The sequence below is a fragment of the Chanos chanos genome, chromosome 6 (genome assembly GCF_902362185.1).
Source record: "Chanos chanos chromosome 6, fChaCha1.1, whole genome shotgun sequence".
NCBI lineage: Eukaryota > Metazoa > Chordata > Actinopteri > Gonorynchiformes > Chanidae > Chanos > Chanos chanos.
Window position 1 is genome coordinate 13,107,058 of NC_044500.1, and position 22,500 is coordinate 13,129,557.

Consider the following 22,500-nt stretch of genomic DNA (forward strand, 5'->3'; position numbering starts at 1 on the left):
ACAGTATTGATCTGTTTTTAGAGATTGATCGTACATCTTTGCTAATGGACAAACATCACAGGTACAGAAAGAACAAAAAGGGGGGGGGGGGGAAGTGAGAGGTTTAAGTTCACCCTGCTATATTTACAACCTGTACGTATAGTACGTGGTGAAGAACGATAAACACACACGGGTACGCAGAGACTATTCAGCAAGGGTGTTCATTTGAACTTATGTCTTAATTTTACTGTGATTTTCCAAAGGATGTTAACCTGTGGACTCATCAATTCAGAGAAACACAAAAGTGGATACTCCTGCTGAGAGCATTCGTGCGTACATGTGAATATAAGAGAGAGAGAGAGAGTGAAAGAGAGAGAGAGTGAGAGTATGTATAATTACTGTCTTCCTAGAATTGCATTGAGGCGTGCTGGCCTTTCTTTGAAACCTGTTTCACTGAGCCTCTTACTGTTAAAGATCTGTGAGCTCCCATAAGCCCTCTGCCAGTCAACCAATGGGCAGCACTTTTGGTCAAGCCCATCTTCTCAATCCATTTTTTTTCCATCACAGACACTCGAAAATCCTTTAGCTTCTCTTCATCAGAGATGACTGGGAGTTTGGAGTGCTTAATGAAACAGATAGTATGAAAGGCATTCTGCTGGAAACCAAATCCATGACGGATAATACGTCCACTTATTTTCAGGGTGGGGGTGTGGGGGCTTTTTGTGTATTGGTCTCAATAGATGAGTAGATTCAGTGGAACTTAAACATGAAAGACCTAGTTTGTGTTACTTTCACAGACTGAAAGTGGATTCAGAATAAGCTGAGAGAGAGAGAGACAGAGATAGAGAGAGAGAGAGAGAGAGAGAGAGAGAGAGAGAGAGAGAGAGAGAGCGACATCGCTGAAAGTACCTCGAGCGTGGAAATGATATTACAAGGCACCTTGTTGTTCTGACAGGAAACAACTGGCATTCCAACAACTTTGAGAGAATCAGTCTCTCCATACTGGATGAAACTGTGCCTTTAACTTGAGCGTGTTAGTGTGTGTAGTCTGTGGGCCTGGGAGGTATTCCAAAAAGCCGTATTTTTAAGATAGCTCCGACAGGATGAGCCAAAAATCCAAACTGTCCGATACGAGAGCAGTTAAGGGATGTAGCTACTGGAGAGCTAAATGAAAAAAAAAACCCCCAAAAAACTCGCTTTGTCAAAGTTGGGAGTTTTTATTCACTTCTTTTCCGCATGGTGATCGGTTACGAGTTGAGCAACGTTCTGGATAGTGACGCAGACCAGTTATATCTGTGAGTCCTCGACCCTATTCCAAACCACTAAAGCATTACCTACACCAAGGAATGAGAAGGAAAAAAACCCCAAAAAAACCAGAGAGAGAGTGAGTGAGAAAAGTGGGAGGAGAAAAGGGTGGAGGGAGAGAAGGCGGAGTGGAGAGTGTTTTCTGCGACACACTCCGCAGTGGCGCTGTAATCAGACTCCTGAGAGACAGAACAAGGGGCCCATTGATAAGCCACAAGGCCCTCCTTCTGTTTGTGTGGGCGCTGTTTGTGCCAGTGTGTTATGTGTTTGTGTGTGTTTGTGTGTATGTGTCTAGTGTTTAACATGTTTATTAATGAGGTAGGCGGAGAGTTTACACTGTGTGTGTGTGCATCTCCAGACTCTACTGCCTCAGCTTTCCCCCTCCCTTTTCTTTCTCTCTCTCTCTCTCTCTCTCTCTCTCTCCTCCTAACATTCTCTCTCTCTCTCTCTCTCTCTCTCTCTCACTGTCCTCCTAACATTCTCTCTCTCTGTCTCTCTCTCTCTCACTGTCCTCCTAACATTCTCTCTCTCTGTCTCTCTCTCTCTCACTGTACTCTTAACATTCTCTCTCTCTGTCTCTCTCTCTCTCACTGTCCTCCTAACATTCTCTCTCTCTGTCTCTCTCTCTCTCACTGTCCTCCTAACATTCTCTCTCTCTGTCTCTCTCTCTCTCACTGTACTCTTAACATTCTCTCTCGCTCTCTCTCACTGTTGCTCCCTGTTCTCAGTGTAATTCCTGTGAGATGAGTGTCCTTAAAATATAAAATAAACAGGGGGAATAAAGTAAACAGGAGAGATCTCAAACGACCGAGAGAAAAAAGAAAAGCATTAAAACGGGCTGTAATGAGACTCTCTCTTTTCTTCTCAGCATTCCTGGGCTAACACACACACACACACACACAAAATCACTTTACAAAACAAAGAGAGAGAGTGCAAGGTAAAAAGAGACTGAGAGACCAAGAGAGAGAGAGAGAGAGAGAGAGAGAGAGAGAGAGAGAGAAAGAGAAAGAGAGAGAGAGAGAGAGAGGAGAGAGAGGAGAGAGAGAGAGAGAGAGAGAGAGAGAAAGAGAGAGAGAGAGAGAGAGAGAGAGAGAGAGATCAGGCAGTTTGTCTGAGTACAGCACAGAAAGACACTACTTGAAGGACTTGATAGAAAAAAAAGTGACGTTACATAACCTTCAGGAACACAACTCTTTGTGAAAAATGGAATTGTAAAAAGACGGAACATTTTGTCTGAGAGATGTTAGATGGAACATACTTTGCTCTATTATTCAATGTCTAAAAGGACTTGATTCCAGACAATTCTCAAAGGGCTTCAACCTTGGCACAACAATTTCAAAGACAGACTTTAAGCACAGCGGAAAGCTCTGGTTACTAACGCATAGTGTACTTAAAGGCTTTGTTTTTACGACTCAAAGCCCTCAGTTTCTGTCTGTGCATCTCGCTCATTGGGCGTGTTGACTGGCAGAGAGGAATGGCTTATCTGGCAGCAAAGTGCCAGTCAAAGTAGTGACAGAGCCAAGTTACGGCACCGGGCCTGAGATGCCAGGCAGCTCCTTTCAGAGGGGGTAAATGTGCCAATAAGCCTCTCATTACGATGTGTTCACAAGAGGCGACGACCCCCAACCGGATCTCCCCCCTCCCTCGCATGGGAAGCACGGAAAACATTAGGTGGGCTCATTCTGATGTAAATAGAGCGTGACCTGAGACAGGCAAACGCGATATTTACCTCCATAAACAACGCGCGGTGCGTCACCAGTAACGACGACTTCATTAAAAATACATTACAAATCTTTGCGTTCACATTAATAACTGAAAATCAAACTGCTACCACAGTGCAGTTCTAAGTAAGAAAAGGGTGTTGACCATGAAGCTATAGGACTGGCAGTGTGGGACGACCATAACCTGGCAGGTGAATGAAAACAGTGTACATAAAAGATGATGACCATCACCTGGCAGGTGAATGAAAACAGTGTAGAAAATGGGATTGTGAAGTACATCAGTGGCAGAAATAGTAAGAAGAGTGTACATGTGGATCTGATACCACGTCCAGGTCCGGGGGGGTCAGTGAAACACAGTAAGGTCCTCTAATAGGACAGTTACAAAACAAGGGCAACTGATCAAGACTCAGCTGGAATATTGTACTGTACGGATATGGTCAAACTGACTACAGTGTGTATGTGAGTGTGTGTGTGTGTGTGTGTGTGTCTGTGTGTGTGCCTCTGTGCATGTGTGTAGCCTGGCTCAGCTATAATTATGTGTGCCAGTGAGCTGGGTGGTACACACACTGAAATAGCCTGAAGCAACCAACGCAGCCAGACACTGCATTCCTGTGTGACGAGCTGACAAGGAGTTTGCTACCCGCATGACGACCACACACACACATGCACACACGGGACGTATACACACAGTCACACTCTCACATAGCGTTGGAAAGGGAAAAACCAAACACTGACAACAAAAACTATCAGAATGAAATAAACCCCTAACACTATAGGTGGTTCCAGTTGACAAAGCCTGGAGCATTTTGCAGTGTGTTTGGCAGATTTTTGTGGCGAGTGTGCTGGGGTGTAATCTGTCATTATTTACAGTCTAGCCATAATGACTGGTTTGGAGGCTGTTCTACAGTATGTGAGCTTTGGTGGAAAACATATCTGACAGAGAGAGAGAGAGAGAGAGAGAGAGAGAGGGAGAGAGAGAGAGGGGAGGGGAGAGAGAGAGACTGAGCCTGCCAGAACACTGAATTTGGACAAAAAAAAAAAAAACAGGTAATATCGTGTAATATCGTGACTGGACCAGCTAAATGTGTCTGGAAAAGCTACCTGAGTAAAAGAAGGGAAAGGAGAACACACACACACACACACACACACAGCGTGCGGGCGGCTGGCTCTTACTTTGCTGTGGACTCTTCGTCGTACTTATTCTTCAGATCGAAAAGCTCTGCCTGAGTTTTTTCAAGTGCTGAAATGACACAGAACAAAAGTCCTTAGCCCTGTGATCTCTAAAGCCTTTCTCAAGGACAAAACATCAGTAAAAAAAAAAAAAAACTGATCATACAGAGGTGTGCAGTTACACACACACGAGCCTTCTGCACAGACAAAGAGTTTTTCACCTTACTCTTTAACACTACCAGTTAGCTGTACTGGTTTGTGACCTTCCCGGTGACACCGTATGAATATGTATAAATGGACTGTGCCATGAGAGTCTCTACTGGTGACGTTATGGGAAGACTGGTACCTGTTTGTAGGGACTGGGCTTTATGATCAGCCTCTTCCAGTTTAGAGGCCATGGACTCTTGGGACTCCTGAAGCTTTCTGTGAATGGGAGAGATGGAGGGGGAAGAAGAAGCAGAAGAAGAAAAGACAGAGAAATAAGGTCAAATCAATCCCTCATGGCATAACACATGCTATCCCAAAACGAGATCTAACAGGATTAAAGCATTTTTTTCTTAATTCTTCTATCACATTCTAAAAAAAAATAAATAAAAAAAAAAATCACTAAATAGAATTTCGGGTGACGTTCACTAAAACATTCCCACATTTTTTTCCTCTTTCTTTCTTTCTTTTTTTTGATGAAGTCTTTTCCTAAAAACCAACAGGCACCACACAGCTGCTTCTAAACCGGCTTATTACACAGGAATGTCTACCCATCAGACCATCCTGTCTCATCTATTCAAACAGAGGAAGAGGGGGGAGGGAGTGGGGAGGGAGAGAGAGAGCGAGAGAGGGAGAGAGAGAGAGAGGGAGAGAGAGAGAGAGGGAGAGAGAGAGAGAGAGGGAGAGAGAGAGAGAGGGAGAGAGGGAGAGAGAGAGAGAGAGAGAGAAAACAGAAAAGGGACGGAGAGAAGAAATAGGTTATTTTTAGCTAATAAAGTTAAGCTTTTGAGGGTGAGGCAGGGAAAGTGCCACTGCCTGAGATAATAATAAAACAAGCACAAAGACGCTTTCAGCCACGCGCTCATGTTCTCTCTCTCTCTCTCTCTCTCTCTCCCTTTATATCGACGCCTGTCCACAGTGCCAGGTACCTCTGCCACACTCACAGTAAGTCTAGAGGAACAGACAGGAAACAGAGTGAAATTTTGGACACATGCTGACGCACAGGAAAAACAGTAGGAAGCTGGACCAGAACTGATTAAATATGGATGGGATGGAGTCTTTGGGTTTAGCTGCAGTCTTCAGAGATTATGGCTATAGCCTGATTCAGTTTCACTATACTTATATATAGATATACTAATATAGATTCACATTTAGGAACACACACACACACACACACACACACAGAGTATATGATGGTTTCGGCAAAATGGGTTCAGTCAATAACAGTATCCTGTTGGAATGACTGGTTAGATGAGTGGCATCCAGTTGAAGCTGATTGGCCAGCCACAAACAGAGTATAATTTGAATCTGGCGTTGTTTAGCTGACCCTATGAGCTGAGAGCTTACCTCTCCCAGTTTAAACATAATAGTTTAGGAGAAAGACAGAGAGGCCCCTCTGTAGACAAACAGGCCTGCATTGAAGTGTCAGTGGAGATGAGTGAACAGCAGAAGGCTGAGACGAGTAGAGATAAAAGAAGATGGTTTGGGACACTTGTCCTGGTTCACTGGGCCTAAATGTTAACTGGGCCTTAGTGTTAACTGGGCCTAAGTCCTTTTGTAAGAATAGAATACATGGGCAAAATTAGCACATGAACATGGCCCATGTTTAAAAGCCCTGCTCAGAGCTCTCAGGTTTTAATACAATGTCTTATCTCTGACACTTAGACGCACACACACACACACACAGAGACACACAGACACAATGACACACACAAAGACATGTAGACACACGTCGGTGGCTGTGAGTCATGGCACACGCAGACAGATGAGGGATGAACGCTGGTTGAGAGAGTGCCTGAACTCAATCACCTTTCCGTTTCAGTCTGGTCAGTAACACTATCTGAGCACAGCTGTCATCCATCCATTTCACTTCCTCTCTCTCTCTCTCTCTCTCTCTATGCATAACCGTTTGCTTCTGAGTAATCCCTGTACACATAATCAATGTGTTCACTGATCTATCCATGATCTATGCTTCTATGGACTGGTCTTAGGATCACTGTCTGTGGTTATTTGCACATAGAGAGTTAGGGTAATCAATGGAAAGACTCACACACACACACACACACACACCCCCACACACACACACACACACACACACACACACACACACACACACACACACACTGACCTCTCTTTCTCTGCATAGTCGTTATGGAGCTGCTGCTCCTTCTCCTGGGCCAGGTTCTCCGCTTGGCTCTTCAGGTTCTGCTCGTACTCCCGGATCTTCTCCTTAAGTGCTTTAATAGTGACCTCTGTGCAAGGACACAGTTCAAAATCACCACCAAATCTCCACAACATGAGGATTCATTAACAATGCCGTCATTCCGGATTCAAATCTCATTCTCCAGAGCGGGGCCTGCGTGTTCCGTTCTCTACGGCACACGCAGGGTTAAGTGCGGAAGAAGCGGGGAGGTATGTGTTAAAGAGTTTGATTACAGGACTTGGACCGGTTTCAGTGTATGCGGTTATTGGTGATTCAGTAACTGTCAGGGTTAATGTTGCTCACCGATGCATAAAATAACGATTAAACAATAGCTCGTGTGGTGTGGGTAAGAGCCCGTAAGGTCATAGTCCATCGGAGGGGAGGGGCCCAGACGGTGGCGCAGTCTACGGGGCCTTTTATCAGAGAGAGAACGGACCAGGGCGAGCGGATACGCGCTGCCAGGACGTCTCTCTCTCCGTCGGCGGGTGGAGGAGAAAAGAAAACAGGGTATCTCTCTGTCTCTCTGTGTGCTTTGGGCTGAGGGAGTTCTCATCAGCCAAAGCTCTATGTGCTGATGAGGGCTGTGTGATCCAGGCCTGTCACTGCTCAGGCAAGCACAGGCTTTCAAAAAGACACACACACAGTGGGGGGAGGAAAGGGAAAAACTCTGGATCAGCATTAGGATGAGGGGCAGTTACTGCTGTGGTTAGGAGTCCATCAAACCTCCCTATTGTTTTCTGTGTATGTGTGTGAGAGTGTGTGGGCAGGAGAGATAGCTGAGTTAGAGAAAATATGATCTGTGTCTTTGAGACAGGACTCCTCGTTATTCTTGATGTAGGTGTGTGTGTGTGTGTGTGTGTGTGTATGCAAGAATCAGCAAGAGTAAGAAGCTTCAATATAATATGTGTGTTTAAGAAAGAGATGTTCATTGACCATGATGAAGTGTTTGAACAACTCTCTACATGTGTGTGTGTGTGTGTACACTTGAGAGCACATTCTACACTGTGAATGACAATAAGATGACGTGTGTGTCTGTGAGACAGGGGAATCTCATAGTCCCTTGATTGAGAGCTCAGAGCGGCGACTGTGTGTTTTTGTACATCTGTGCGTGTGCGTTACATACATGTGAGAGTGAGTGTGTGTGTGTGTGTGTGTGTGTGCGTGTGCGTGTGATTTAAGCCCCAGCCTTGCAGGCATGACACATAATCAATGAGAGCTGGTCCCTTTGGAGACCCCTACCCCCTTAACTGCTAAATTGAACTTTAAACATTTAGGTTGTGGGGATCAATGGCCTCTGCTGGGAAGAATGTGGGGGTCTTAGAGGGGGGAGGGTGGAAAGGATATAAAGAGAAAGAAAAAAAAGGGGGGGGGGTGTTCTGTGTTTTGGGGGTTTGGGAAACCAGCTACTGTACCATTTAGTCAGCTCTGGTTTAGAAGAGAGAGAGGGAGGAGGGAGAGAGAGTGTGTGTGAGAGAGAGAGAGAGCGAGAGAGAGTGTGAGAGAGAGAGAGAGTGTGTGAGAGAGAGAGTGTGTGTGTGTGTGTGTGAGAGAGAGTGTGAGAGAGGAGGAAAAAAAAAATCAATTGCTAAATATAATATTGCCGCTATCGAGCAGTGCCAATTAGCTCACTGCAGGAGGGGAATTCCAGAAGCAGCCCCTGCTCCCCCCCCCCCCCCTCCCTTTTCACCCCCCCCCCCTCTTTTCCAGCACATCCCCTTCTTCTGCTTGGCTTATGAGAGGAGCGGAGCTGACTCAGATGGGAAATAAGAGGGTTTTCCTCTCCGTGTGTGGGCCAGAGTCTTCCGTCTGTCTTGGTTCACCTTGGTTCAACTCACCTTGGTTCTTGACTTCTGCAAATTCCTTATTGTACTCCTCCAGTGTCTCTCTGAGTTTTTGATTCTCTGTCTCGATGTCGTGCATCCTCTGAACCTTCAGCTGGAGCTGCTGACCTAGCTCCAGAGCATGGACCGGATCTGGAACGGAGGGCATACAACGCGTTACACGTGCAGGAATGTCCAAGCTTAAAGCACAGCATACTATACACACACACACACACACACACACACACACACACATACACACACTGCTCAAGTAGCAGAGATCAGATCCGAAACAGAGCATATGTTACCCATCTTACACACGTGCAAAACGCATCAGAGGAGCAGGTATACATAATATCTGTAGGTGTGGACAAACAACAATCCACATCATGATTCATTTCCATTTGTCAGGTATTGCTAAATGCAACAATAACTTTTTGAAGCACAGTACACAACTGTTTCATATTGCCATGACTGTTGGATTTTTGTTTAAGACAAGCATCTTAACCTGTGTTTGAAAATCCTACATATATAACTAGATACATTCATGTTCTTTTTTTTTTTTTACCCCACAATAGATTGGGATACCAGGGCTTCAAATTTGAGGTCATTCTTCCCATTATGCTGCATGAGTCTACATAATAGGGAGACGATTTGATTAGCCGAGAGAGATAAAGAGTGTCAGCACCGGTGCATGTGTTGGTAAACTGCCCAGTAATACTGTATGTTTCAGTAATCTACTGGCAGCCATCCAGCAGACTCCCATTTTTCAAACACAACACGCCTCCATACGTAAATCTGTCAACATACAGGTACAAACCGTCTTTGTCTGTTACTACTATAAAGACGGGATGGCCTATATATTCATAAACAATGCAAACACAAGGAATTAAGTGTGCGTTATGAGTTATCTGAGGAGCTCTTCTGAGAACACACAGTGGAAAGAGCACACGGGGATAGGTGTGTTTATGTACACTCTCATATAGAGGTTGTCCTTAAAGAACCTTGGTAAGCTCTAATAACACAGCTTGAAAAGTTGCAGTGTGTGTGTGTGTGTGTGTGTGTGTGTGTTGTGAAGGTCAGTGGGCTGGCTATGTTCATCCATCTGTTTCCCTTTCTCTGTCTCTCTCTCTCTTTCTCTCACACACACACACGCACACACACACACACACACACACACACACACACACACACACAACCTCGCGTGGCAAGGCCATAGCCACCCTGCCCCTGCTGACGGTGAGGATGTGGAGAGAAGTCCAGGGGCACTCTGGGTATTCTCTGTATGAGGGCCTGACTCATTAGCAAGAATCTAGAATCAAGGCCACAGAACTCACACATACAGACACGCAAATACAAAACAATAATAGTAAAAAAGAAAAAAAAAAAAAACAAGGGCAACTGCAAACATACCACCCCAAAAAGCCACACAGGAAAACATCATAAGTGAGTGTACAGAGTGCTAATACAGACTGGTGGGGCATGCACACACACACACACACACACGCACACACACACGCACATGCACACACATAGAAAAAGAGTTTGTGAGCAGTGAGACAGGGACACAGAGAGAGGGCTGTGACTAATTGCTCTTGTTCTGGGTGCAGAAGCAGCACGGCTAAGTTTAGCTGCTCCACCATGTGCTAAAGGACTGCTGACACTGCAGCCCATCAACAAACCCATCTCTAACACCACAGAGAGAGAGAGAGAGAGGGAGAGAGGAGGGGGGGTGAAAGAGAGAGAGGGGGAGTGGGGAGACGGGGGGGGGGGGACTGAGAGAGAGAGCGGGACGTTAGAGAGGGAGCATGACGTCACTGCTCAGACAAACTCTGGGTGGAGAGAGGGAGAAGTGTTGGGAAAAGGAGGGAGGAAGAAGGAAGAGGGGATTGCCTGTCTCTTTTTTGGCCTGTGTTAATATGCAGCGGGGCTGGTGAGAGCAGGGAAGGGCGACGTGTCACTCCTGATGAAACAGTCAGCAGATCCACTGAAGCATGTCACTCACATGGAGAGCTGACAGGAGCTTAAGGGTGTGTGTGCATGTGTGTGTGTGTCTGAATATGATGGACAGGCGTGATGATAGATGGTGGCTGTGTGTGCCTGCTCTTAACAACCCTGGGTTTTTTTTTTTCCTGCGCCGTCTTTATCTCTGGCATGGCGAAATGAGCAATCCGTCTAGCGCTGAAGAGTGCCGTACCACACTAAGAGACGATTTTTTTTTTATCATCAGGCCCCTATTGGGTGGGCCACAGATCTCTGGGGGTACCAGGGGGTGAGAGGGCCCTCCAGGGGCCCTGTAGTGCCCCCCCACACCTCCCCCCCACCATCCCTCATCAACGGCTCTCTAATCGCTGCATGACTAATTATGCCCCAGTTCCAGTTGATTTTCCTTAATGAGACAGCTGGGCTAATTATGTAATCATCTGATTACATTAGCCCCCTGAGCCCTGCCATAACCAGAGAGAGAGAGAACACATACGGCACAGAGAGAGAGAGTGAGAGAGAGAACACATACGGCACACAGAGAGAGAGAGAGACAGACAGAGAGAGAGAGAGAGGGAGAGAACACGTACAGCACAGAGAGAGAGAGAGGGAGAGAGAGAGAGAGACAGAGAGAGAAAGAGAGAGGGGGGGAGAGAGAGAGAGAGAGAAGGAGAGAGACAGTATGCGCTGCATGGATGATGGGAAGCAAGATGGACTAGAGAATGTGCAACACAAAAAAAAAAAAGGATGTGTAACAGTAAAATGATATTGAATGTCTGTCAGTCCATAAGTGTTAGACAGAGCTAGGCTGACAGATATTTGTGTTGAAGCGATTCCTGTCTTTCTGAAGGAGAGGTGTTCTGTGAGTGTGAAGAATGCTGGGTATGCGTGAGTGTGAGCAGGTTTGTATGTGTGAGTGCACGTGAACACGAGTGCGTTCGCTGTACGTGAGGGAATGAGTAGAGATTTGGATTCCCTGCTGCGACACGCTGAGTAGTGAGCCCCCCCCCCCGGCCTCTCTCTCTCTCTCTCCCTCTTTCTCTGGTGTGCCTCACTGTAAGATGTCTTAACTATTGAAATGAGAGGATTAGCAGTTGGAGCCATGGGAATTTCATGCTGCTTGCGTGTCGTCAAGGTGACACATCAGGTAGCTTTGAGCACTGGTAACTGCTAAAACAAAGGAAACACCTCCACAGTATCTGAACAGGCCCAGAGCCTCTATGAGCTGGCAAAACAGCTTCAGCGTGCTTTCACACAGATTCTCCAGAGATTCTACCCGCCTCTGAGATGGTACGGAAGGAATGCCATAACGTTCCTCTCCAGACGTTTTCTTCATTTCATTTAGTGTTTTGTCAGTTCTGGTGAATGGCTCTCTCTCCCTCTCTCTAAAGCCACTCCCTAAACAAAATCTCCCGAAATTACTCAGAAAGCTGGAGGTGTGATTTTAAAGTCGGCCGCGGCGCGTTCCTTTCCTCTCCGTCGATTCCGCCGAGTGACACGCGCGGTCAGCGGGTTCGGAGTTGCTCGTCTGTTTTCGTCTTGCGCCTGCTTTCAAGGGGGCTTTTGTATCCCCAAAATTTGCTCAACTGTTTCCTTTATTTTGGCAGTTACCTGCACTCACGTATGAGCGCGCACTCCAGAGGGAGCCAGACCGAAATACGCACGAAACCTCGTGTGTGTAGGTGATGAAACGCGTCAGTAACAATCTGGAAGAGCACAAACGGTAAAGCCAGAGCTCTGAGATGCAGCTGCCGTGTGGAAAGGAAACCCACACAGGCTTATTTGATTAAAGTTTTATAACACACTTCTCAAGTTTCACTGATGACCGAAAACACTTGACTTCGGAGGATTAAATCCAGTGAGCGCTTTATTGTACACCCCGAAAGAGGGCCTTGTACAAAAGCTTGTCAAAGTAGTTGGATTGTGTGTCGGTGTGTGTGTGTTAATGGTGTTTGGGAAAGAGCGAGAAAGGGGGAGAGATAGAGCAGTCTTCGGCAGACAAAGTGTCCTCACTCTGCGTTCTGTCCCAGGCTAATTTTAACGCAGGCTATGCCACAGACTGGGCACTGAACACACTGTTTGTTTTTATGCACCAGCCCAGCCGGTCGGACATTACCTCATCGCTCTGAGCCTCACACACACACACACACACACACACACACACACACACACAGATGGCCCTCCTTCATGGACTTGCTTTCATTGCAATGAAAAGCTCTGCATGAGGCTCTGTGTGTGTGTGTGTGCGTGTGCACACATTAGTCCTTGTATAGGCTCTCGTGTCCATGGGCATGTGTGTCTCTGTCTGTTTGTGTGTGAGTATGTGTGCGTGCGTGTAAGCCCTAGTACATTCACTCGTGTCAATGGGCATGTGTGTCTGTGCGTGTGTGTGTGTGAGTTCTGTTGAGTTTTTTTTTTTTTTTTTTGGTCAGGGAGGCTACAGGCATACATGTCATGTCTGTAGAAAGACACCTTCTGCACGGTTGCTCCAGTGTAGAGTGCGGGGGCAGGAAGTTACATGGGGACATGTGAGGGCGTTGCACACGGCTGACAACACACCGACACACCAGAGGGGATGCGTCACGCTTATTCTCTTCCCCTCGTGGCCCTGCGTGGCCCTGTCTGCTCATATGAAGGTCCAGTCCCAGAGGAAGGGTAAGAGAGAGAGCTAAGGCGAGTCTAGTGTCAGTCTAAGAAATCAAAACACAAACACCAGTAGGTCCAAAAGAGAAGCTCCCAGCTATCGCCTCTTCCAGTAATATCATAAGGACGGCGCCCCACAGGTATAACGGAGACACACACGGAGTGTACGAGAGAGGGGCTTTAAGACCCTGGAGGTCAGAGTGGGTGGCAGATGAAGTACTCAGAATGCTTAGACAAGCGTACACACATTGACACACACCAAAGAATAAGGATGGGGATCCCCCTCCGCCCCCTCCACCCCTAACGTTGGTTCACTTTGAGCTTAACCAGAATTTTAACCTTCATAGTGTAAGAAGAACTCAGATTAAAATGCCCCTACTGGCTACATGAGGCCTAAACTGTCTATTGACATAAGCAACATTTTTGCCCTTACAGCTGCAAGCCAGAAATATATATACATATATATATATAAAAAACACTGCTTCATTAAAGCAATCAATATTCAGTTATTATTTAAATTCAACAATTAAAAAAATCATAGTTGAAAATACTGCATAGAATACAATAATCTGAAGAATACACAAAGCCTTTGTCCATGACTGCCTTATCCCCATGCGAGCGGCTAGGTGGCATTCTGCCTGGGCTTTTTTCTTTCTTTCTTTTTTTTTTTTTTTTTTGGTTGAGGCAATTTTTAAGGCCCCTAAAGGCCTGTGCAGGATGGATTATTAGTATTTTTTTTTTTTTTGATTATGATTATGTTTGATCATGTTTTGCTGAAAATAAGATTTATTTTGTTGCCAGAAAAGCTGTTTGAAAGAGCTTGCATGTGCCAAACGTGCTTTTAGTATTCTGAATAATTACACTTTTTGCAATTAAAAAAGATTTAAAAAAAAAAAAAAAAAAAATTTAAATGGTTACCCAAACTTTAGTTGACCATTTTTTGCTCATGTCTCTGATTTTGCATTCATTCCAGTAAAAACTCTTTTTTCATTTCTGATCTCTGTATTCAAGCCCTGCTACAGACACACATCATAGACAAAGCAAGACACACGTACACACATACACACACACAGAGCTGTTTTCTTTCTCTCTCTCACACGCAGACACAGAGAAAGAGCGGGAGAGAGCGTTTACCTGGGACATCGATCAATCTCTTATAGACATTCAAGAAGGCTGCCTCTGCTTCTTTACTTCTTTTACTCAATGCGTCGATCTGAGAGGAGAGAAAGAGAGAGAGAGAGAGAGAGAGAGAGAGAGAGAGAGAGAGAGAGAGAGAAAGAATGTGGGGTGAGGGGAGAAATAAGGATGTTTACTGACATCACACAACCACGAAACTGTCAGAAATACAGGAAACCCTTCTACCAAAATGAAATGACGGAGGAGTAACTCCAGTGGAGCGCAGGCAGAGAGACCGGGGCAACCCAGTTCACTGGCATACACCTCCAATGCCTCAATCATTCCAATCTCAGTGCGGATTACGCTGGATTACCGCTGACATAACTGAAAATCCTTACCACCACATATCGTATCGAATTTACCTCGATAACAATAAATGTAATTATTATGTTTATGATCCTGGGTTATCTAAATGACTTAAATAACCATGTGCAATCAGAAAACGGGACAGGAAAAAGCATGCGAACGTGTGATTACCTACTGCATTTGCCTCAAATGACACTCATATTTACAGGGGTTTGCTCACAGACACAATCTAAATGATGCGTTCGTGACCACGCCGCAGCTGCGTGATGGATATTAATTCACTGTTTACTTTTGAAATGACCTATGCGCTTTTGTGTAGGGGCACATATATTTAAACATTACACGTATGGGTGTATACACGGCAGAGAGAGAGAGACATTCCCTCAGTGCCCTGTTAGTCTGGCTCTGAGCATTAGTAGAATCTAAAGCGTGCCACAGCTCCCTACTCTAGCCAATCATTCCTATCTGAGCTATCTGTGTGCTTTATCAGCAAACAGCAGCTGGGCACCGAACGATGGCCTACTTATCCCTATATATATCAGCTTTAACAGCACACACGCACACACACACACACACACATACACACACACAGAGAGAAACACACACAGACACACAAATATAACAAAGCCCCCGAAAGAGGCCCACATGAATCAAAGCTGTTACATGCAAAGGGACTGTGAACACTGTCTCGTACACAAACACACACACACCCACACACACGGACACGGACACACAGACAGAGGCACAGTCCTCGTGCGTGTGTTCCTGGCAGCCACAGCCATATTGCGGCTCCCTGATGGCGAGTGCTCTGTGCAGGCTCTGGCCTCAGCTGGGCTCTCAGTGTGACTGATGAGATCTCATTCATTCAGCTTGTTCAGAGCTGGCCTGGAGCAGTACAAGCCTGCCTATCGACAGCTCCTCAACAACTAAACACAGGACCACGAGCACCGCGGCATTCTCTTAACACAGCCACAGTCACACCCTCACACCTGTGTGTGTGTGTGTGTTTGTGTGTGTGTTTGTGTGCGTGTCTGTGTGTGTGTTCTCGTTTTTTTTTTAAAGAGAGAGAGAAAAAAGGGTGAGTGAACAGAGAGAGAGGGCAGGAGTGAGTGTTGAATGAGAATATTTGAGAAAGCCTCTAAGCTCTCTCTCTCTCTCTCTCTCTATGCCTTTCCACCTGGTGCATGTCAGTCCATCAGCAGCTCTGAGCAGGTCAGCAGCTGCACTCTCAGACAATAGTGCAGCACTATCTAACCTGTATCACACAGCCATAACACAAGAGCTGTCCAACAGGAAGTGGATGTGGAAAAGCCAGGGACACTGCGCATCAAACCAGAGAGAGAGAGAGAGAAAGACAGAGAGAGAGAGAGAGAGCGCTCTAAGCTTCTATGGGTGGACATATGTGGGTCATAGGATATTACAGATTCATGACTCTGGACCAGACTGGCAGTGTGTTTCAGGTAGAGTCTTGGTTAGACACTTTAAGGGGAGAAAGCCAGCTCCTGAAAGGACCTGGATCACAGGCTGTTTAAAACCAGCCTTGATCAGGGCAAATTTATACAGTCACACTAGTCAGAACACAGGTCCATCAGCTACTAACATTTGTGCTTCAGCAGCAATCAATGTGCAGTGTTAAAGAGTAGAATATATTTCATAGAATCAGACAGTCTGTGCAGGCCCTTTAAGAACTCAGACTCGAGAGAATGACCCAGTACGTCAGCCATTCAACTGGAGGGAGGGGGGAGGCAGTGCGGGCGGGAAAAAAAGCCAATAAAAATTCATATATAAAGTCTTCGCGTTGTCGGCCAAGTCTCTCCTAGGCCTGATTCATGTGTTAAGGCCTTTGCCACTGTAAATAGGTTACATGTAATACGGAGTTTGGGCTCCTCTGGGAACAGAATAAATCTTTTCAGATGTTTTTTATTTATTTGGCCGGAAAACATCTGGAGCGCGCCGGGCAGATGCCAAGTCCTGCCCCTCAGCAGCTGAAGAGAGAGAGAGAGAGAGAGAGAGAGAGAGACTCTGTGGTCCATTTTTATACGAGTCTACCAATAACATTACGTTACGGATAGACTGCATCCTCTCCCGCTTCTGGATTCACTTAGGTTTTGTCTGAGGAGGTCAATGTTCTATAGACAAGAAATCACAACGTTAGTTTAGGCCGAGTGTAGGCCTGGTGAAGGTGAACTTTTGTTGGATGTAGTGTGATAACTGTGGTGTGAAAGCTGCACTTGAAGTGCTACATCAATGGCGGATTGGTTCCATTGAGCGACGTGAAAAGGGGAAGGAGTCGAGTGTTTGAACGCAAACAACGCCCACGCGCGCTGTCGTCCCGGGGAAACGGCGGTGCAGGGACGTGCGGGCGTTTAAGCAAACGCCGAGCGAGACGGATCTTTGATGAGCGTGCGACGTGTTTGTTTTGAAAGACGCGTTCAAACAAGCACAAGTATGTGCTAACAGTCACGGAGTCGAAGGACACAGACACTTTTGAAAGTGTGTGAGACTGTGTTCCACTCTTTACTGTATGACAGTCATTTTACCGGTATCTTACTCAAACAGTGGTGTTTGTTCATTAGAGATAAAGAGACTGATGATGTATGCAGACAGGAAGCTGAGGGGCAGTCAGAGGCCGTAGGCACTTGTCTTATGGACCAAGCTGACCTGAGCTTCCCTCTCTCAGGGAGTGTGAGAGTGTGTGTGTGTGTGTGTGTGCGTGCGTGTGTGTTTTCTGCACACACGGCTTCCTAAGCTAAGGACATCTGATCTCAGACTACGGAGATTAGAGGCTTTACAGACTTCTTTAAATCAGGAGGGTATTACTGACAGAAACATCCAGCGGCTTGCAACACACACACACACACGCACGCACGCGCACACACACACACACACTTCTGAGGCCTGAGTGGGGCCAGTCAGCATGGGGGCAAGGCCAGGTCAGAGAGGGATACAGAAATTTGCATACAAACACAGATTTGGGTTATCAGACAGGAGGACTGAGGAAGTGCAGTATGTGTCTGAATGAAGACAGTGAGTCCATGCCTTCTGTTCGAAAGCAGTGAATAATTTCCAGATGCTCACACTGGTAGACTATTTATTTAATATCCTGATTATCTAGTTTCAAGCGTCATTTCAACCCACTGTTCTATTCATAACAATCCAGTCGAGAATTGTTCTAATATATTCTTCACACCACATCGAATCCGCTTAAAACTCCACAATGAAACACATCCACATCTACGCATTTTGACTGAGAAACTGACACTCACACCCCCATCCTTCAACCTCTGAAAGCCAGCATCTTCCCCCCAGGGAAACATTGTGTAAATATTACTTTTCCTCATGTTAAAAACCTACTGCTGCCCTGAAAGAGAGAAAACAAAAAAAAAAAAAAAGAGAGAGAAAAGGCTGGCTGTTCGCTGCAGGCGTGAGGAGGTGGTGTGTGTGTGTGTGTGTGTGTATGTGTGTGTGTATGTGGAAGTCTTGGCCTGACAGATCGCTGTGTATTGAGGCTGGCACTGTAGAAGCTCTCCGTGGCTGCCTGTGTGTGAGTGCTAAGCTGCGGAGGCCTTGATTCATCCCCATAGGGATCACTCTAATGGGGGATTAACAGCCAGTATGCTTAATGCCTCAGCAGAACCACATATGCACTCGAACACACTCACACGCGCGCGCGCACACACACACACACACACAAGACTGTAAGTGTGTGTGTGTGTGTGTGTGTGTGCATGTGTATGTGATGGTAGCTGGCAGATGGGATACATGGAGATGTGTGTGAAAACACATACCCTCACACACAGTAAATGTACTGTACTGGAGCGCCCACGCCGGCGTGTGGAAAGATCAGGCGGCCGATACAGGCGGAACCAAAGCTCTGCTGCGAGTCAGAGATCGCCGGGGTGAGGGAACGCAATATTCGCAATATTCCCGCAATATTCCCGCCCCGCACGGATTTTCGCAGAAACCTGCAGACGGCGTTTTGAGCCCGAGCTGCCGTGAGTATTTCTTTTTCTTTTTTAAAAACCCGGGGCGTTTACTTGAGAGCCGGCCCCATTACCTCGGTCAATGGCGTCCCCCAGACCTCCACGCCGGCAGGGCTGGAGAAACCGCGACGAGAGACGATCTCCAGCATCCCCAGCCTAATTCAGCCCTCCGCAGGCCAGGACTCGAGCGTCACGGGGCCTGCGTTTCGTCCACACGCGTTAGGCTGCTCACTTTGGACAGTCTGGATAACAGGGAGCGGTCGCCTCACAAACGGCTTTAATGTTGTTAGCAAAGAGTGTGGCTGACTCCTTTCTCTCTTTCCTTTAGAATACCTGCATTGAGTTATTTTTCGAAAAGCTTGCGGCGAGAGGCTAAACGTAGGTTAAAAAAAGGCACACGTGCGCGCGCACACGCACACACGCCCTGTTGGTGAGTGAGGGAAGTGTGTGAAGGTCATTTTCCACAGACGGCACGCTTAGGCTCGGTCCTGAGAAACCACAGAGCAGATTCTGAAAGCGTATTCTAAAAGTGAAGGAGGCAAAGCATCCAGTGTAGGTCTGGTTACAAATCAAAACTGCTCGCCCGGCTTTGATGCAGGTTTAGGCTGAATTCCTTGGTGGTTTCTATACACCCACTGGACCACCCAATTCTGCAACTAGCCTCCATCTATCACGGGCCTTTCTGTTTAGTCTGGAGCACAATGGAGTACATCAGCATTTCAGCAGGCCACAAACACACCCATCCAAACCCTAAGCTGTCATTTCCACTCGTGTGTGGATCTTTGAACAAGAACTGAAATAACAGAACCCATTAATAATGGATAACTGCAAAATGTGGTGTATTTATATTGAGTTGGTTTGGGTCAGGAGAGAACTCAATGGTGTGGGTTTCAGTTAAGCATAGAGTATTCAGGAGCTGATCGGCCAATCAGGAGAGGCCTGTTAAAAAACAGTGGACTTTGATGCGCTCGTGTGAGTGGGTGAAATACTCTCTCTCACTCACACACACACACACACACACACACACACACACACACACACACACACACACACACATCAGATGCTGTGGACAAAGTCCTTGAGATGTGTTAGCAGGTCTTGCTGGTGGGAGTGGGTAGTGTGTGAGATGACCCACACAATATAGGGCCACAATAAGGGCCAGCAGCTGACTACCAGCACAAACATACACACACACACACACACACACACACACACACACACACACACACACACAAAGCTGCTCCCAAGGTACCATGTGAACGAGTGTCAAACACAAAATGGCTCGAAGAAAGAGACCTGTACTGCTATCAGTCATCATTCTGTTCCCAACACGGTCCCATTCACAGAGCCTCCCCTTCCTTCACACACACACACACGCACGCACACACACACACACACACACACCAGCCCACAACCTTCAGCAACCAGAATGGCCTCATTTATCGTCCTTCAACCGTGCCCCACACACACACACACGTACACACACACACTTGTGTGTGTTTGCCGAGTTGCGGGCCGGTGAAGGACATAGCGGTTGGGGCAGGAGTATAGGCTGCTTGGGTAAGGGCAGATAAGCAGTGTTGGTTATGGGAAGGTGCCTCTGAACGGAGGAATAATCCAAGTCTTATCAGATCAATGAAGTCACACACACACACACACACACACACACACACACACACGCACACACACACACGCACACACGCACACACACACACGCACACACGCACACGCACACACACAGAGCCTCAGGAATCCCTGAACCTTGAGCTGACGTCAGCACTCGTAGACACATACACACACAAACGCACGTGCACACACACACACACACACACACACACACACACCCTTTATAGTAATCCTGGGAAGAGGCGGTGTCCTCACTGACAATGGTACATATCAGGTTTCCACAAGTTAAAAGGACAGAGTGAGCAGTGTCAACTCAGGCCTCGATCAGAATCCCCGATAACACACACACACACACACATACACACACACACACACACACACACACACACACACACACACAGACGCAGACACGGTCAGCGAGGTGTGTTCATGTGAAAGGGCCGTCAGTAAGCGTACCTCCCTGCAGTGGGAACCTGCAGAATCTCAGCATGTCCTTATAAAATATTCAACCCTCATCCATCATTCATCAACCTATGCAAAAAGAGGGGGGAAAAAAACCCCCCCTCAGCATAAAGAAAGAACAAATTTAAGTCTCCATTAATTCTTATTATTCCTCATCCATTGTTTTAGCATTAAGGGGAAAAAAAAGAGGAGAGGAAATCGTGTTGAGTGCGAAAGACAGACTAAGTATTCTTTTATTCATGGAGAGCGGTGGAGAGGTGGAGGGAGGGGAAGGGAAAAAAAAAAAAGAAAAAGAAAAAGAGTTGGAGCGATTTAGCTCCGCTCAGATAAAAGAGTGTGTCGTGGTCTTAAATTTATCTTAAGAGTGTGCGGGACCTCCCTCTGCGTGCTTTAAGCGGGAGAGAGGGATGGGAGAGCGGAGTGAATGTGGCCTCCCGCAGGAGCATCTGAAACACAGCCGAAAATCTGCTTTTCAAAAGGGCCGGCCGCTGCGCAGACGCCAGCCGCCAAAAAAAAAAAAAAAAAAAAAAAGACTCACGCGAAAACAACATTGATTGTCAGCAGCCCAGAAACAGAAATATCAGGCAAAGAGAAAAAAAAAAACAAACCCCAAACGCAATTAGTCTGACCCGATAAAGAGCATAAACAGCGGCGTTTAACAGGAATCTATTGGCAATTTAAGAACCATGGAACAATGATCACGCTTCAGACAAAAGCCAACGTAGAGAAAAACCAGGGAAGGCCGCAGCGCTCCTTCCCCGTCAGCAGGGCGGCGCTGTCGGGCCGGACTGCGCGGGAACGGCAGAGTTGTGGCTTTAGGTGTAAGACCAGAGGGCCCGGGTCAAGTCTCTCCTCATCTCCCTCCGTCAGCCTCCTCGCGTAGAGGGGGGGCGTGACGGAAAAAAAAAAATCCTGCATAAACAACTCCCACGGGCCGCAGAAGGACGGCAACGTCTCCTTTCAGAAGGTCAGGCGACGGGAGAGCAGGCCATCACGTTCATTACCAAATCCACTGAGAATCAGGCCTGTGTTGGAAGTCATTTTAAAGATTCAAAATTCATTTTAGGGAGAGAGAGCGTACGACAGAGAGAGGGAGAGAGAGAGAGAGAGAGAGAGAGGGGGTTTGCAGTGACCCAGCTCTGAGCTGTGCGTCCAGGCAGAACATTAGGAGTTAAGCTTTCATCAGCAGCTCGCATTGTTGGGGAGTGAGGGAGTGGTTTTTTTTTTTTCTTCTCTCTCTTTCTTTTTTTTTTTCTCCCCCTTTTTTTTTCATACAGGATGCAATTTAAACATGGCCGCAGGGTTCAGTGTATCTTGAAAAGGATGCAGAAATCCAGTGCTTCCTGCCATCTTAAGAGTCTCTCTCTTTCTCTCTCTCCCTCACTCTCTCTCTGCTTCCGTGACCCAGTCCAGGTCAGGCTACACTCGCTGACAGTGAGGAAGACAGCAGAGCCAGTAAGAAAAGAGGGGGGGGGGGGGGGTCGGTCGATCCCATAGAGTTTTCAGACCGAGCTTTGGCCATTCTCACCCTCCCCTCAACACACACACAAAAAAAAAAACAAAACCCATAAAAAAAAGATTTATTTTATTTGGGACAGGCCAGGATAATGAAGCTCCCGTCTCTATATGGTCGCAAGTGCTGTTTAAACAGAGGGAGTGAGACAGTTAAACAGCAAACACTCAGACTACAACACACACACACATAAACAAACAGTAGGTTGGGCAGGAGCCGGGAGACGGAGGACAAACGTGTGCAGCGAGAGAGCACACTCAGAGGTGACCAAACGCTTAGACAGCAAAAGCACCGCTGAAGAGGAAAACAAACAGTCAGAGAGGAAACACTAGACAAAGAGGATGACAAACACTCAGGGAGTCAGCCAGCCTTGAAGTCGGAGCCCACAGACACACACACACACACA

General features: G+C 46.7%; 1 protein-coding gene across 5 annotated transcripts in view; it reads right to left on the reverse strand.

Moving 5' to 3' along the window:
* The window catches only part of cux1b (cut-like homeobox 1b), a 115,362-nt gene that overhangs the window by 48,919 nt on the left and 43,943 nt on the right, over positions 1 to 22,500 (reverse strand). For 4 of the 5 annotated variants that reach the window (XM_030776496.1, XM_030776495.1, XM_030776494.1 and 1 more), the window contains 5 exons: positions 14,163 to 14,241; positions 8,418 to 8,555; positions 6,508 to 6,631; positions 4,522 to 4,598; positions 4,179 to 4,245 (listed from right to left, as the gene is read on the reverse strand). In XM_030776496.1, the coding sequence (XP_030632356.1) occupies positions 4,179 to 4,245; positions 4,522 to 4,598; positions 6,508 to 6,631; positions 8,418 to 8,555; positions 14,163 to 14,241 (485 nt within the window). The remainder of the gene's footprint in view (positions 1 to 4,178; positions 4,246 to 4,521; positions 4,599 to 6,507; positions 6,632 to 8,417; positions 8,556 to 14,162; positions 14,242 to 22,500) is intronic. The other variant, XM_030776498.1, reaches the window with a different exon arrangement.